The sequence below is a fragment of the Hyaena hyaena genome, unplaced genomic scaffold (assembly GCF_003009895.1).
Source record: "Hyaena hyaena isolate Hyena2069 unplaced genomic scaffold, ASM300989v1 scaffold_62, whole genome shotgun sequence".
Taxonomy (NCBI): Eukaryota; Metazoa; Chordata; class Mammalia; order Carnivora; family Hyaenidae; genus Hyaena; species Hyaena hyaena.
In genome coordinates, this window is record NW_024080694.1 from 2945360 (window position 1) to 2961296 (window position 15937).

General features: G+C 38.7%; 1 protein-coding gene across 3 annotated transcripts in view; it reads right to left on the reverse strand.

The window, feature by feature from the left end:
* The window catches only part of FAM91A1 (family with sequence similarity 91 member A1), an 85367-nt gene that overhangs the window by 16239 nt on the left and 53191 nt on the right, over nucleotides 1–15937 (reverse strand). For all 3 annotated transcript variants that reach the window (XM_039231974.1, XM_039231975.1, XM_039231973.1), the window contains exons 9-16: nucleotides 11466–11572; nucleotides 10914–10952; nucleotides 10270–10382; nucleotides 9451–9566; nucleotides 8126–8238; nucleotides 7682–7768; nucleotides 5617–5749; nucleotides 886–1034 (exon numbers count right to left, since the gene is read on the reverse strand). In XM_039231974.1, the coding sequence (XP_039087905.1) occupies nucleotides 886–1034; nucleotides 5617–5749; nucleotides 7682–7768; nucleotides 8126–8238; nucleotides 9451–9566; nucleotides 10270–10382; nucleotides 10914–10952; nucleotides 11466–11572 (857 nt within the window). The remainder of the gene's footprint in view (nucleotides 1–885; nucleotides 1035–5616; nucleotides 5750–7681; nucleotides 7769–8125; nucleotides 8239–9450; nucleotides 9567–10269; nucleotides 10383–10913; nucleotides 10953–11465; nucleotides 11573–15937) is intronic.

Consider the following 15937-nt stretch of genomic DNA (forward strand, 5'->3'; position numbering starts at 1 on the left):
GCAATTTCTCACAAAAGGGACTATCTAACCTTCCATCCATCTTACGATTCTTTCAGTTCATGGATACCTACTGTGCCTAGAAATCGTGTTACAGAACAGGAAGAAGTGTGTATATGGAATAGGGTTGGGTGGGGCACACAAAAAACTATTAAAACAAAAACAAAAACAAGAGTTGGTCAATGTAAATCTATAACCACTCCTACTGAACAGAGGACAAATTTGGAGGTGAGGGAGGTGTGCTCACTAGGGCAGCTAGAACAGCACAGCAATGAAGTCAACCTTGTACAAGGATCCTTTCCTTTCTTCTACACCATTAACCTCGCACATCTAGGAAACCAGGCAGGAGGCAGCACTGAAGAACAGCTACGTGACCCCCTCTCCCTGAAAATGGTACTCTTGCTAACCACACAAATACACAACTGATTTATATTTTAAAAGTAAAAGACCAGCAGTAATTTTCACAAGTCAGTTTTAGAGATAACTAAAGTTCTAGCTTTTGAACACAATCTTTCCTTTCCAGTTTATTTTCCATCATAGCCCCACTTCTAAAACATTTTCTTTTTCCTAATTGACTTGATCCCTCAAGGTGATCCGGGCTTCCTTCCTAGAGCATCTGAAACATTCTCTTTAAAATACTGCATTTATCAAGAAAACTTCAATGTGGCACAAATCACGAGATGATACAAGAATAAAATGCACCAACTCTACCCGATAAACTGAACATCTTACAAGAGCATAAAATACAAACTGCTTACTGAGTCCGCGATCTTGGTTTGGCATCAGCAAAATGAGAAATAGCACAATCAAACTGGAAAACCACGTTTTCAAGTCATCATGAGCAAGTCTGAAATGCCACCGCTAGCGACGTTCCAAATGGCTCTTTACCTGAGGGGTGCAGCTGCTCACGGGCCGGATTTCATTGGTGAGAGGAGCCATGGAGACGAGTAGTGTGTAATTTTTGTTCAGAACTCTGCTACAAGTTGCAGGGTCCAAACCAAGAAGGCTTTCACAGCGTAAGAGATCCAGAGGAAAACCTGAATTATGATGAAGCATACACAAGAATGAAAGACTGACAATGGGAAGCAAAAATGTCTAAGGCAAAATACTGGTAAAATATTTAAATATTGTAAATGTCTAAGACAAAATGTTGCCTTGATACTTAAAGTCGTTGTAACAGAGTGTTGCTATTAAAAGTGCCTAATTCCCTTGCAGACCACCAAGACACTTTAAGATTTAAAACTAATGGTCTTTATTTCCTGGTCTAAAAAGATCAACTGTCGAACTGGTGCTTTGTGAGGCCACCTGTTATGTTAGAAATACATGCTTGTTCCACCTTACTTCCTCTCCATCCTCAGCCACTTGAGGGCAATGGCGGATGAGGAAGACCTAAGTGCCACAAAAAACCTGTGCCCTTGCCTCCCCAATTTCTGATTTCTACAAAGAGCTTCAAGACCAAGTTCTGGGTCTGGCATAGGAACAAGTTCCTCATCTAACAATATGTACCCAAGATCATAAAGCATGAAGTCACTCAGCATGCAACAGATTGTTAAGTGTCCTCATTCTTAATCCTTTCGGAAAATCCCAATCCTGTTTGCTCTCTTAAAAGAGATATTTAAGACTAAAAGAAACTTTGGAAGTTCAAGTTAGCCCATCTCCCACTCAAGCAGGAATGAGGCCTTTGGGAACATATGGCCTGCAGGAAGGGCGCAGAAGCACTGAGCACAACTAGCACCAGGTCCTTGGTTTTAAATACCATACTCTAGTATGACAAACCAGCCTCCTAAGAGAAAAGGTTGATTCCAGGACTGGGACAGAAGTACAAGAGAAGACAAGACTGTTGTGCAACAAAGTAAAGAATTGTTTCAAAAGTAAAAAAAAAAATTTTTTTAAAGATGGACATGGCACAAGGAAACAGGAGTCAGCTTGAAAGGAAACCCACTGGCAAGATCCGAGACAACCGCAGCACACACACTAAGAGAGCAATGACTAATTAACTATAAGTCATTGAAAATATAGGAATTCTTCAATCCATACTGAGTGGAAAAGAAGGCCTAGTCCCAGCTGTTACTGGAAGAAATGCTGGAGTTGGGAAAAATGATCAATCTGCAACTATCACAGTACAGAATGGTTCAGACGAGACCTTCACTGGATACCCAATCTGAGAGGCATCCTGATGAGGAGGGGGTTATGTGCACGTTCTTCAAGTATCTGCCCACAGATTGCTCAGTAGTTGAGGGTGGGGAGAATAATTAACTACAGAGTGGAAAAATCAGAAAACACATTAACTGGGTGACCAAAATTACTATCACAATTGGGGACAGATAGAAATCACATACACCTGGACGTCATACCCTTGGAAGAACATGACGTCGCTTACATGAGGGCACAACCTGAATCTACTAATCACAAGGAACCATCACACACACCCCAGGTGAGAAACTTTCTAGGAAAACCAACAAAAAGGGACTATATTCTTAAAAAAGAATGTCATGAAGGACAAAAAAGGTTATGGATTTGTTCCAGAATAAAGGAGATAAAGGAGACATGACAATTTCATGCAGATCTGATCTTAAATCAGATCCTGCACTTGAGAGGGAAAAATGGTGTGAAGGACATTCTTGGATCAACTGACAAAGTGGAATACAAATGGTAGATTACAGTATCGCTATTACATCTTCTGAAGTTGATGTGAGGGAAGAGACCTATTCTTAAGAAACATACCCTGAGGGGCACCTGGGTGGCTCAGTTGGTTAAGCATCCAACTTTGGCTCAGGTCACAATCTCACGGTTCCTAAGTTCAAGCCCTGCATCGGGCTCTGTGCTGACAGCTCAGAGCCTGGAGCCTGCTTCAGAGAGTGTCTCCCTCTCTCTCTGCCCTGCCCCTGCTAATGCGCTCTCTCTGTCCCAAAAATAAATAAACACAAAACAAAACATATCCTGAAAAGTTTAGTGGAGAAACACCATGATACTTAACTTATTCCCAAATTCTGGGTTAAAATTAATTATACTACTCTTATTTTCTTCTCAGTAAATTTAAAATATTTCCAAATAGAATGTTAAAAACAAACAAACAAACAACTCGGGGTTTGTGATTTAATGTTAATGGAGGAGAGAGAGTCCTACAGATGTCAGGAAGAGCATCTGGTCCACACCTCTGCCAAACAAGGGGGAGGAAGAGAACCGGAAGTGGCTGTAAGACAAGTCTGGCTGGAACCAGATGTGACATCCATTTTGAAGTACAATGAGAGGTGAGCAGTTGGCTCCGGAAAAGGAGAGAAGGGAAAAAGTTCTTTAAAGAGTAGAGAAATTTGTGCTTGATTAAGTACAACGAATCAAGAACAAATTTAATAAAATGAAGAAACCACAGGCATGACTGAAAAATTGTCTGGTAAAAAAAAATCTGAGTGAGGAGACACTAAACAACAAAAGCTTTAACTGGCACCCAAACCCATCAACTATCAAGCCAATCTTCGAGGTTAGAAAAATACTTAACTACTTTCATACAGATAAGGGTTAGGTCTTCCCTTTAAGATACGTTTTGGTACATAAATGATTAGTGGTGAAAAAGTCCAGATTACGAAGTGAGAGACTGTTTATGAATCAATCAATAAAAAGCATCATGCTTGGGGCGTCTGGGTGGTTCAGTCATTTGAGCATACGACTTCAGCTCAGGTCATAATCTCGTGGTTTGTGAATTTGAGCCCTGTGTCAAACTCTGTGCTGACAGCTCAAAGCCTGGAGTCTGCTTTGCATTCTGTGTCTCCCTCTCTCTCTCTCTGCCCCTCCCATGCTCTGTCTCTGTCTCAAAAATGAATAACATTAAAAAAAAAAAAAAAAGCTTAGTATTCAAGATAATAAAAGGGACAGAGCAAAAAAAATAAAAATTCAAGAGTCACAGCTTTAAGTCCCATTTCTTTCACTGACTGATCATATAGGCCATAATGATTATATGGGCATGAAATCTGACTGAGACAAGCTTCAATTTCTTTACTACAGAATAAGTTAAACTTGCCAGCACTGACATCCCTGGGTTCCATCATGGGCACAGAAAGATGATTTATTTCAAGATGGCTGTAAGAGAGTATTTCAAATACTCTAACCCATTATCTCCATAAGTCACTAAAAAGTCCCAGTAATTTCAGGACTTTTACACCAAAAGACATCTTCAAGATTGTGCTGCTCATTGCTTAGGTCACATGATCTAATATTTGGTAACCAAAAAATGGTTACTATTAACAAATGCTTATGAGTAAGTGATCTGGCCTCTTGACATTAACTGATTTAATATTGTTTCAATTATTTATGAACTATCTCAAAATGAGCCCCAGCGTGGAATCATTCCTATTTCTGCTCATCTGTCTCTGCACCTGACCCATGAAGGTGGCAGAATCGAGTCCCAGGAAACTAAGCGTGTCTAGCCACACTCAGCTCACCCACCCGGCAGCTTTGCTGTCCCCTCTGCAACTACTTCCTGTGAAGTGACAACTAATTCCGTCCTTAAGTTTTTAAATTGAGCTGAAAAGAAAGCCAGATGCTGGTGAAAGAAGTAGAATGGAAATGGATATGACTAAGAAACCTGATGGTTATTGGCTAGAAAACAGAACTTTTAAGTGAATGAAAGAATGAGTGAAAGTAAATGTAATCGTGGTGCTAAGATTTCACGGACTTCTGGGAGGCGGCTCCTGCGAATGTCTGAGGACTCGAGCCAAATGCCCTTCACTGGTGCCCGAGCCACATCATCTTTTTAAAAACATACATTCCTGGGTGGCGCCACACAACGCAGGACCTACCATCCGCTCATCCCCAGCCTGGGAAGCCCCGCCTATGCCTACCCTGACACTGCAAGCCAAGTGATCGCCACAGTAGGGCTCGTCACGGATCACACGTGCCGCTACTTCTTTTACTCTTTAAAAAGAGGTTCTCTGTCATCTTTTTCATTTGTTACAGTAAAATACTTTAGTTAATATTACAGCAGCATTTCAACAGGAACCTCCTGTTTATTATTTTTATACAATGGAATCTTTCACTCAAGAAATTTTTTGCTTTTTTTTTTTTTATTAAATTTCTGAGAGAGAGAGAGAGAGAGAGAGAGCAAGTGAGAGCAAGCATGAGTAGGTGAGAGTCAGAGAGAGGGAGACACAGAATCTGAAACAGGCTCCAGGCTCTGAGCTAGCTGTCAGCACAGAGCCCAACGCAGGGCTCAAACCCACGAATCATGAGATCATGACCTGAGCCGAAGTTAGACGCTTAACCGACTGAGCCACCCAGGCGCCCCAAGAAATTTTATGCTTCTTAAAACAACTACATTTTGGCACCCCTCAAACTGGGGCCTATTCTAAATTCCGTCCATCTGCTTGAACAAATGAACACTCCAACCCTTCTTATAGTATCGAACAGACTTAAACACTACAAATGTCAGTGGCACATAAGAAAGGAGAAAAAGTAAAATAAGGTAAGAAAGAGTTCACGAGCAAAGAAATTCACAAAACAAGCCTCTAGTTACAAATTCGACATGCCGTCTACACAAAATGTATTAAATAAGTGAGCGTGACCTGTTTAATTTCTTAAAGAAGTTCCATAGGATCATGTCTTCAAAATCAAGTACATTTATCATACCATAATTGGGCTGGTCTGGCTGTGCAGTTTGTGCAACTAGATCTTTATTATGACGCAGAAACAATATTGTGTTTCTCAGAGTAAGTGCATGATCAAAATATCTCTGTGCTTCTCCTTCACCAGTGCTCTGGACCTAAACCAAGAGAAAATAAAGTTTGCAATATCACTCTCAAACCATTCATCCCAAAATGTAACCATACAGTAGAGATATTAAGACATTATTAAGAATCAATAAACCACAAATTTGCCCAGGCAATACCAAAACAAATACTACCTAAATCTCGGTTGAGTTTCTATTTGAATACATTCTTAAAGATGATAGAAATTAACCCAGCAAGTAATACTATTTTAAGCAACCAAATAATGTTAAATGACGCCATTATATAAGTTATATGTCTCACATATGATTCAAATGGGGTGTTTAAAAAAACTCTAAGATCTACATACTACATTCTGCTTCACCCAGAAAAGCAATCCAATACACGGTCACCAATTACGCCCCTAATTCTCATCACCATGTCCACAGTTCCATATCACTGGCTGCAAAGGGCAATAGAGTATGTGATTCAACATGGCTTTGTCAACACTACTGAATATACAGCTTAAATTCATTCAACAAGGATTCACTGAGTCTCTATTATGTGCTATGGATGACCTGTCTAGGATATACGGACTGAATAGTGGACAAAATCCCTGTGTTCACTGAGCTTCATTTTAACACACGCTCTTCTGACACTGAGTCAGATACTTGTTTAACATGTAAAAACATATATATCCCAGAAACAACACAGGAAATGGAAAGACAGATCTATAGGGGAAAATGACTAAATTAGATCTGCATTAAAAAAGAAGATCAACCAATGAAGCTTAATCAAGATGAAGCTTCTTAAAACATAGCTAAGAAACTATTTTTAAAAACTAGACTTCAGACTAAAAGGCTTTCCCAAGAATAAGAATATGTGATATAAAAGAATATAGATATATAAAAAACAAAGTGATCTTCCAATTTGCTAAATGTGGGAAAAGACTAGTTGAGGTGAGAAAAATAAAATCAGGAAAACAGAACTTACAATGTGCTAGAAAAGAAAAAAATTATTGGAAAATATGCCAAGATGATACACAATAAGAAATGGGGTTAACAAGCTATTAAAAGTATTGAGAGAATAATAGATATATAAAGGAAAAAATAAGAGACCAATTAATAGCAAGGATTATCTCAAATATATTTCTGCACTAAAAAGCCCTAAAAACCCTATGGAGAGGGAAGAGTGAAAAAATGTTATGGTCTTTATTTTAAGATATAAAGGAATGAATGGGATCATCAAAAATCCTCTAAGCAGCACATTTAATACAAAGAGTTCACCACTAAGACATAGAAGGTACCAACATTATTAGTCAAGTAGCAGATTCAGCATACAAACTATTTGCATAGAGAGGAACAGAGGATGGACACACACACACACACACACACACACACACACACACCCCTACCATACTACCATCACCACCACCACAAACCCAAAAAAAACTATGAAATGGAAAACCCCAAAAGTGCAATCCAGATTTACAGCTAAGGACAAGCAGGGCTGTCCTCATGGGGAGAAAAGGGGGCTAAGAGCACTGGCTGAAATCTTCTAGATGCTAAAGGGGACAGTGAGAGTGGACACAAAAAGGATCCCTAAGGACACTGTTCCAGATTCAAGGGGAACAAAAACTTCAAGTAAAACGGCTGAAAGGAGATCTTAGAGAATCATATTTAAAAAATTAAAAGCTATTTTAGACAAATGTAATTTAAAACATTACATGGACTAATTATCTCTATACCCCACTTCATTAAACCAAATTATGCTAAGTGATAGATAAGGTCCACAAACCACTTTTTAAATCACAAAATCTGTTCATCCATTCAATATTCTTAAGTCCAAATGATTGTTGCAGTGCTAAGGTAAGGAATGAGGCAGGAATGAGCAGGAATATATGAAAACCCTACACGATCAATAATGATGTTGTGTCAAGAAATGATTCCAAATGCCCTGACATCCCGTGCTGCACAGTCCAGATTTACCTTTTCTAGTTCTGTAAGAAAGCTGTCCAGAGACTCATCTGACAGTTTGCCAACTTCGAACATTGTGACAGCATGACTCTTCAAGTTCTGTAATAAAGAAACAAAAACAAAAAAGCTGAAAATGGGTCTTAAAAACCTTACATAAGTCTATTATTCATAAGTCCTAGTTTCCTCTTTTCATACGCACCGTAACATCTCATATTTATGTTATACTTTCCAATATAATTAAACTTAAAAGTGAGTGAGGCACGAAGCTAAGTCTTCTGATTACAAAAGTAACCTTCACTAAAACGTTACTACACTCGTCTAAGGATTATAAAACAAAGACGGTTGCATTTTGCATTTTCAGGAATAAATCTAGTACTTAAAAGAGGATCTAAAAGCACGAACTATTTTAATTTTAATCTTTAAACACTGTCATATTTAAACACGAATTTGACTTACTGGTGAAAGATTTCCCATCATTAAAAAGGCAGTGAGAGTTGAATCAAAGAGAAAAGCAATACGCTTTGTATATCCTGTGGACAAACTCAAACTGCTTACGCTGGCTGTGTCAGCTAGAAAAAAAAAATCATAATTTAAAGTCGAGTAAATGAAAATTATTCTTTGTTTATCATTTAGAACAAGAAAGTATTTCATTTCAACTAATAAGCAATATTGTAGTCCCAAGGGGTCCCAGTCCTACCTATCGCAAACTACAAAAAGTTAAAAAAAGTTTTTAAAGTACTTTTGTAGTAAATTTCTACTGTTGTTGTTTGTTTAAGAGCAAGCACACATGCGAGCCGGGGTGAGACAGAGGGAGAGAAAGAGAATCCCAAGCAGGCTTCATGCTCAGTGCAGAGTCCAAAGCAGGGTTCAATCTCACAACCGTGAGATCATAACCTGAGCCGAAACCCAGAGTGGGGCACTTAACCAACTGAGCCACAGAGGTGCCCCTATAATACTTTTTTTTTTCAAAGTTTATTTACTTTCACAGAGAGCGAGAGAGAGGAGAGGGACAGAGAGAGAGAGGGAGAGAGAATCCCAAGCAGGTTCCATGATACCAGTGCAGAGCCCGATGTGGGGCTAGAACTCACAAAACTGCGAGATCACAACCTAAGCCGAAATCCAAAGTCAGACGTTTAACCAACTAAGTCATCCAGGCGTCCCTATAATAAACTTCTTAAAAGCCAATAGTAAACCAAGACTTGATAACTGTCAGAACATTAAGACTAGCTAGCCTAACCTCTTCAGACAAGTCACCTGGCTCAGGGGAGCGGCTGGGGTAAGAATGAGAGCCTAAGCTGTGCTCCCCTCCCCTGGCCCCAACATAAACCACATGTAGCCCCCTCGTCCATCAGCTTTGCCTCCCCTGTGCTTCGCCCATACTGAGGCCTTCCCTCACCCACCGGCTGGCAAGCCACCATTCATTTGTAGCCCAATTATCAGCTCCTCCATGAAAGCTTCCTGGACCTCTCTAGTCAACAAAGGAGCTCTTCCTCTTTGCTCCCCACAAGCACCAAAACACGTCTCACATTGCTATGGGTTCTGTGGCTAGCCTGTCTTCTCTCTCCCTAGACTTAATTCTCAGAAGGAAGGTACCATATTCTTGTCAATGTTATACCCCTAAGACCTAGCACAGTGCCCAGCATATGGGTAATACTCATCGAGACTGCATATCAAACCAGTAATACGGAGAACAGAGCTGGGAGAGTTAACTCTGTGAGGGTCTGTACAGACACCTGCCGTATCTATAAACACAGTCTAAACTGAACTGAGTAATTGCTAACCTGGATCTTCCTGACTGTTGGTGTCCGTGTCTGTTGCCGATGAAGCTTCTTGGACAGGACTCCTACTGTCCCCACCATCCCACGATAGCAGCATCTTCTGTGGGTCTAAAGTACTCCTGTTAACAAAGAACAGATCCACATTTTAAAAGCTATATAAACTACCTTATATAAAAATAGTTACTAAAGTCAGTACTCAAATTATGAATATCCACCTAAATCCAGTCTTTTTTTTTTTTAATTTTTTTAATTATTTCTGAGAGAGAGAGAGACAGCGTGAGCAGGGGAGGGTCAGAGAGAGAGGGAGACACAGAATCTGGAACAGGCTCCAGGCTCTGAGCCAGCTGTCAGCATGGAGCCAGACGCGGGGCTCGAACCCACGAACTGTGAGATCATGACCTGAGCCGAAGTTGGAGGCTTAACCAACTGAGCCACCCAGGTGCCCCCACCTAAATCCAGCCTTATGTTCAAGCCTGAAATTGAGACATAGCCCCAAAATGCTCTGCCTACATCCAGCAATGGTTCTTAACTAAGACCCATGGATAGGCTTCAGGGAAATTGAGAACTCTTAAAAACTCTATGTAAAATACTAAAAGAAAAAAACAAAAACTGTATGTAAAATACTGTATTTACTTTTCTCTGGGGGAAAAGGTTCTTGTTCTTAACATCCTAAAAAAGATTCATCACACAAAAAAAGATTAAAAACCACTAATAGATAGGGTTCACCTCAACTGACAGGTTGGTAAGTAAAATTTTTGTACATAAAACAGTATTTTTTTCCAAAAGGAAACTATAAAATCTCATACTGAATAAATGAATTACTTTAATCTGTTTACAGATGGAACATTCCTCCACGATGAATGAAGTTGATCCAAATTTATTACTTGTCCCTTCTTATGGGCAAAACCCAATCGGCAATACATTGAAACAGCATTCTGAAAGGAACAGAAAGGAAATTAGCATTTACGATGAACCAGACATCAGAATGTTTATAGAGATAAAATATCGTCACAGACTATGCTTACAGTGATCGTCACGCATTTTAATCCCTTAACTAGAAAAAAAGAAAACATTTTTCTAGGCCTACTCTTCCGCTAAGGTCTTCACATTTGTAGAAGAGAGAATGCTTCCAAGTCTCAGGCCCATCGCTCTCTAGGAAGCAGAGGCCGAGGTGGTGCAGTGAAGCAGAAGCTGGTGCCTTTACTGACCATCTCACTCCTTACAAGACGCTGATCAGTCTGCTTCCTGCGAGCACAGGAATGTGAGTGCCGGCTTTCCCTTCAAGGGGTGAAACTGCTTCAGGGCCCTCACCTTGCCCCTTTCTATCTTTGCAAGGTCCCTTTTACTGTCCTCACTCCCTTGGAGAACCAATAAGAATCTCACTGTCTCTATTTCTCGGTAGCTTATCAAGTGGCTTATAGTAAAAGCCATCAGTATTTACATTAAAGAGTATAAAAATTACATACCTTAACCAAAGATAAGTCTATTTCAAGGACATTTGCAAGCTGGAAGATAAAAAAAATTATTTACATTCCTAAAATTATCAGTATTACACAGCTGTAATAAACAACTAAACCATAAAGAGCAAAATTTTAAAATATGAATAACTGAAAGACTAAATAAATTTTTAAATCAGGACTTTCTTCATTCCTTATGTCTAAGATGCTTAGAGTACCATGAATCCAGATAGTGACTCTTAACAATGGAAGATTCTTTTCTCCTTAATTTAGTCTCATTTAAAATAAGAAAATGCCTATATCAATCAATAGCCTATAATCCTTTTATCAATAAGTCATACAAAAAGTTATTTACTATATTATAAGTTACTTACTAAAAAAATTAAGAATGTATATACAAAAAGTAAGTTAAGAAGTGACATAAGCACATTAATGGCCTATGATCTACCATGTACAGATTCTGAAAACATTTCAAATATATCATTAAATAACTTTACTTCACACAAAGATTATTTTATAATCTTGAGGCTACGTCTTTCATAAGACACTGTTCATACTTACCTCTGCAACATTAGTATGCTCATCTATTGAAACAAATATCTTATAAAGCAGAGTTTCAAAATAATCACCTTGCACTCGATTCATTACAAAACCTTCAAGAGGAGGAACTAAAACAAAACAGACTCAGGTTAGTATAAGAAAGCATAATTCAAATACCTATTCGAAAAGAAAAACCTCTACCTTAGGGACTGAATTCGGCTTTCAATTTTATCCACTGCACAGCAAGTTTTGTAAAACCCCCACAGTTAAGGACATTGACATCCCCGGTCTGTACCGCGGACTCTGACAGGAGAGCACAAACCCTACAGTTAATTGCATGGAACTCTCAGATTACTGAGGCAGGGGCACTGCACCGCTTCTGCAGGGGGAAGGCTGCAATGGGTGTGTCTTACTGCCTGAGAGACAGCAGGGGTGACAAGGCTAAGGCAGAAAAGCAAAGGACTGAGGGGCGATACAGACTGTCTGGCTGCCTTTCTCCCACCACCCGGCTCCGTGCTGAAAAGAGAGGAAATTCACCTGCACGACGGCCACTTTTACCCGCAATCACTAATTTGCTCTTTGGGGCTTTCTATTCTATACCCTCCTCGGTGGCCTCAGTGCTAAGAGGGACAAGATCTCCTTCAGCACGGGAGGCAGCCTGGCAGGTGCTGTCCATCCACCTGAAAGTGGATTCATACTCATTTCTCTCCATCTCTTTGGTCCAGAAACTCTAATCCAATTTACTAGAGCACTCTGCCCAGCTGATAATAAAGAGGCACTATGCTTCCCTTTACCGTTCTCCACTGTGCATGTTTCCCTTGAAAATATCCTGGGAAGGAAGAGTATTTAGGCCATCAAAGGATTTAGGTTTCAGTGTCTCCTGGACCTAATACCATCTAATTACACCCAAAGCCTAAATTATTCTTAACAAAAAGACAAAACTTAAGTGGTCAAAATGAAGACATTGCAAAAAATTACAATGTACATTTCAAGACTTATTATTCACTTTCTAGATCTTGCTCATGTCACTTTTTAAATTTAGTGTTACCTATAGTTTTAGTCATCCAAGTACTTTTAAGGTTCATAGGTTTCTCTTTTGAAATATTTTAGAAACCCCATATTTGATACCCTTAACTCTTTTCCTACAATATCAGCTGTGGGATAACAGCAAAAATTTACTGAGCACATACTAAGTGCCAGACAACTTCCAGGTACTTTACGTACACAATTTCATCTAATCCTCTTACCCTCATGAGTTGTTCAGTATTAAACCCTGATATTTTAGAGATGAAAAAACCAAGACACTTAAGAGTTGTAAATACACAATTTACAACTACATGAAGAGACAGTGAATAGTCTCCAATACATACTAAGTTATAAAACAAAGTATGAATTACAACACACCATCAGTGTAAAACTAAAACCACACAAAAAAGAATACATTCATACATGCCTATCTGCTTAGCATACTTTGGGAAAGATAAACGAGAAATTGAAGAGAGCCACTGAGAGAGAAACTGGGAGGCCAGGCACAGGGGTCAGAGGAAGATGTTTTTATAATCTTTTAGAAATTTAGAATTTTATATCATAATATTGCCTATTCAAAAATATACTAAAAAAAAAATCAAGCTCACATATACAGGGAACAAATTGGCAGTTGCCAGAAATGGGAAATGGGGAATGGGCGAAATGGGTAAAAAAGGAAGAAGGTTCAAACTTCCAATTATGAAATAAATAAGTCATGGAGATGTAACGTACAGCACAGCACCTTTGGTAAATAACACCACACTGCATATCTCAAAGTTGCTAAAAGCGTAGATCCTAAAAGTTCTCATCGCAAGAAAAAAAATTTCTGCTAACTTTACGTGTGGTGACAGATGTTAACTAGACTCATGATGATCAATTCACAATACATGTAACTTTCAACATCATAATTTATATCTGAAACTAATACAGTGTGTATGTCAATTATATCTCAATAAATAACAAAATAAAAATTTTAAACATGTTAATAAAAATTAGTAAAAAATACCTGGGAATAGCCTAGAAAGTTATTAAAAAAAAAAAAAAAAACTCACAAGGAAGGCCTGGACATAATTAATATATTTTTTTAAATATTTTTTTAGGTTTATTAGTTTTGAGAGAGAGACAGTGCAAGTAGAGGAGGGGCAGAAAGAGAGGGACAGAGACAATATTCCAAGTAGGCTCCACATTGTCAGCACAGAGTCTGACGTGAGGCTTGAACTCATGAACCATAAATAAGATCATGACCTGAGCTGAAACCAAGAGTAGGATACTTAACCAACTGAGCCACTCAGATGCTCCTGGCCATAACTAACATTAAAGATTATTCCGAGTCACTGTAATCAAAACAATATGGTATAAAAATAAAAATAAATCTATGAAGAAAGAAGACTATCAGAACTAGCTCCAGTGGAGAGGGAATGTTAGTGTATGACAGTTACATTTCCACTCAGTGGTAATGGGTTACTGAAAAAACAGTCCTAGCACTGACCCAAATGCTATTGGTTTTCCAAACAGAAAAAAACCAAGTTGGACCATTATTTCACATCAAATACAAAAATAAGTTCCAGGTAAGGTTTGAACTTATAGGACAAAAGTTTTTAAGAATTTTTAGACCATGTGTGTGTGTGTGTGTGTGTGTGTGTGTGTGTGTATACATATATACACATCCTAAAAGTACTCTATTCAACAGAAATCTAGAAGCTATAAACAAAAGGGGAGACATAAATTGATCAAGTATACAGTTTGATGAATGATGGATTAAATGTATTTTAAAAGCAGACCCTTTAGGGGCACCTGAGTGGCTTAGTTGGTTAAGCAACCGACTTCAGCTCGTCATGATCTTCTGGTTCGTGAGTTCAAGGCCCATGTTAGGCTCTGTGCTGACTGCTCAGAGCCTGGGGCCTGCTTCAGATTCTGTTTCCCCTGTCTTTCTGCCCTGCACACCCCCCACCCCCAGTCTGTCTCCCTCTCTCTTTTTCAAAAATAAATAATCATTTAAAAATTAACAAAACAATAGACCCTTTAGTGACTATTCAAAGTATTTCTCTCCCCCCATGTATTTGTTCCAGAATCCAAAGTCGTTGTTTTGTTGAAAGACAGCTGAAATGCTTTCTCTGAAATCAACTCTAGGCGTCTTTTGTGCTGAATTTGATGGCTTCCGTGTTGTCAAACTGCTTTTCATGGGTTATTCCCATTTGGTGAACATCCCATGTTCCACTGTGATAAGGAAGGTAAATTCAGCAGTTACAAGAGCCTGAGTCTGTCCATACAAGCACAACTTGCTAGACACTAAGTAAAGCATGGCAGAACCCATCACTGTACTGGAGTAGCCATCCACTTGGCCCTTCTCTGACTGCACCATTCTGATGCACTTAGTGCTAATGTGAGTCAATGTTCAAACTATCAGTCAACAGGGATTGAAATGAACTAATCAAAAAACCTGTCTTTTCAGGGGATTCTCAAATGAGTCAACATCAGTTGATCGATGGCAGTAAAGGTTAGAGTAATGCATTCATATTTTCCCATAGTGACAGGAAACTACTACCAGCCCTGTTCTCTAGAAATCTCTTCCTTGTCAAAACCTTTCAAATTGTAAAACTAGTATTTTATTTGTTATGCCATCAATTATATAAACAGGAATTAGTATCTCATTACTTTTTGATTTTCTTTCCAAATTTAAAGTAGAATTCATGTATGTGCATGGTTCAAAATCCATTATTAAAGAATTGCAAACACATGCTAACACAAACAAAGGTCAGGACACAATACAGCATGGTAACCTATAGATTCAACACTGACATGAGGGAGTATTTCTCCAATAAGCCCCTACCATCACTCAATTGTTAATAGCAAAGTCATTCCTTAGAAAATTTTGACAGTTCATATTTGATTACAAATTTGTTAAATATTTTAGTATGGTAAAAGGTACCAACAGATAAGAACGAACAATAGCCCTAGGGTGTTTGAGTGGCTCAGTTGGTTAAGTCTCCAACTCTGGATTTTGGCTCAGGTCATGATCTCATAGGTTTGTAAGTATGAGCCCCACATCAGGTTCTGTGCTGACAGTGAGAAGCCTTCCTGGAATTCTCTCTCTCTCTCTCTCTCTCTCTCTCTACCCCTCCTGTGCTGTCACTCCCTCAAAATAGATAAATAAACTTAAAAAAAAAAAAGAAAAATAGCTCAAAGATATGCTGGGAAACCTAAAAACATACCTGTAACACACAACCTAAATTTGGTAAGAAACCTCACCTATAGAAAAAAAGCTTCACTGTGTTCAAGAATGTTAACCACATCACTACTATAGCAAAAAGAAAAAAAAAAAAAAAGGAAAGAAAAGAAAAAAGAAAAAAAGAAAAACTATAAGCAATCTAAATAACCAGCAATAGGGGAATATTCTAATAAACTGATATACCCATAAGGAAATACACAAAGGCTTTAATATTGGTTTAACTTAGGGAATGGGTGAA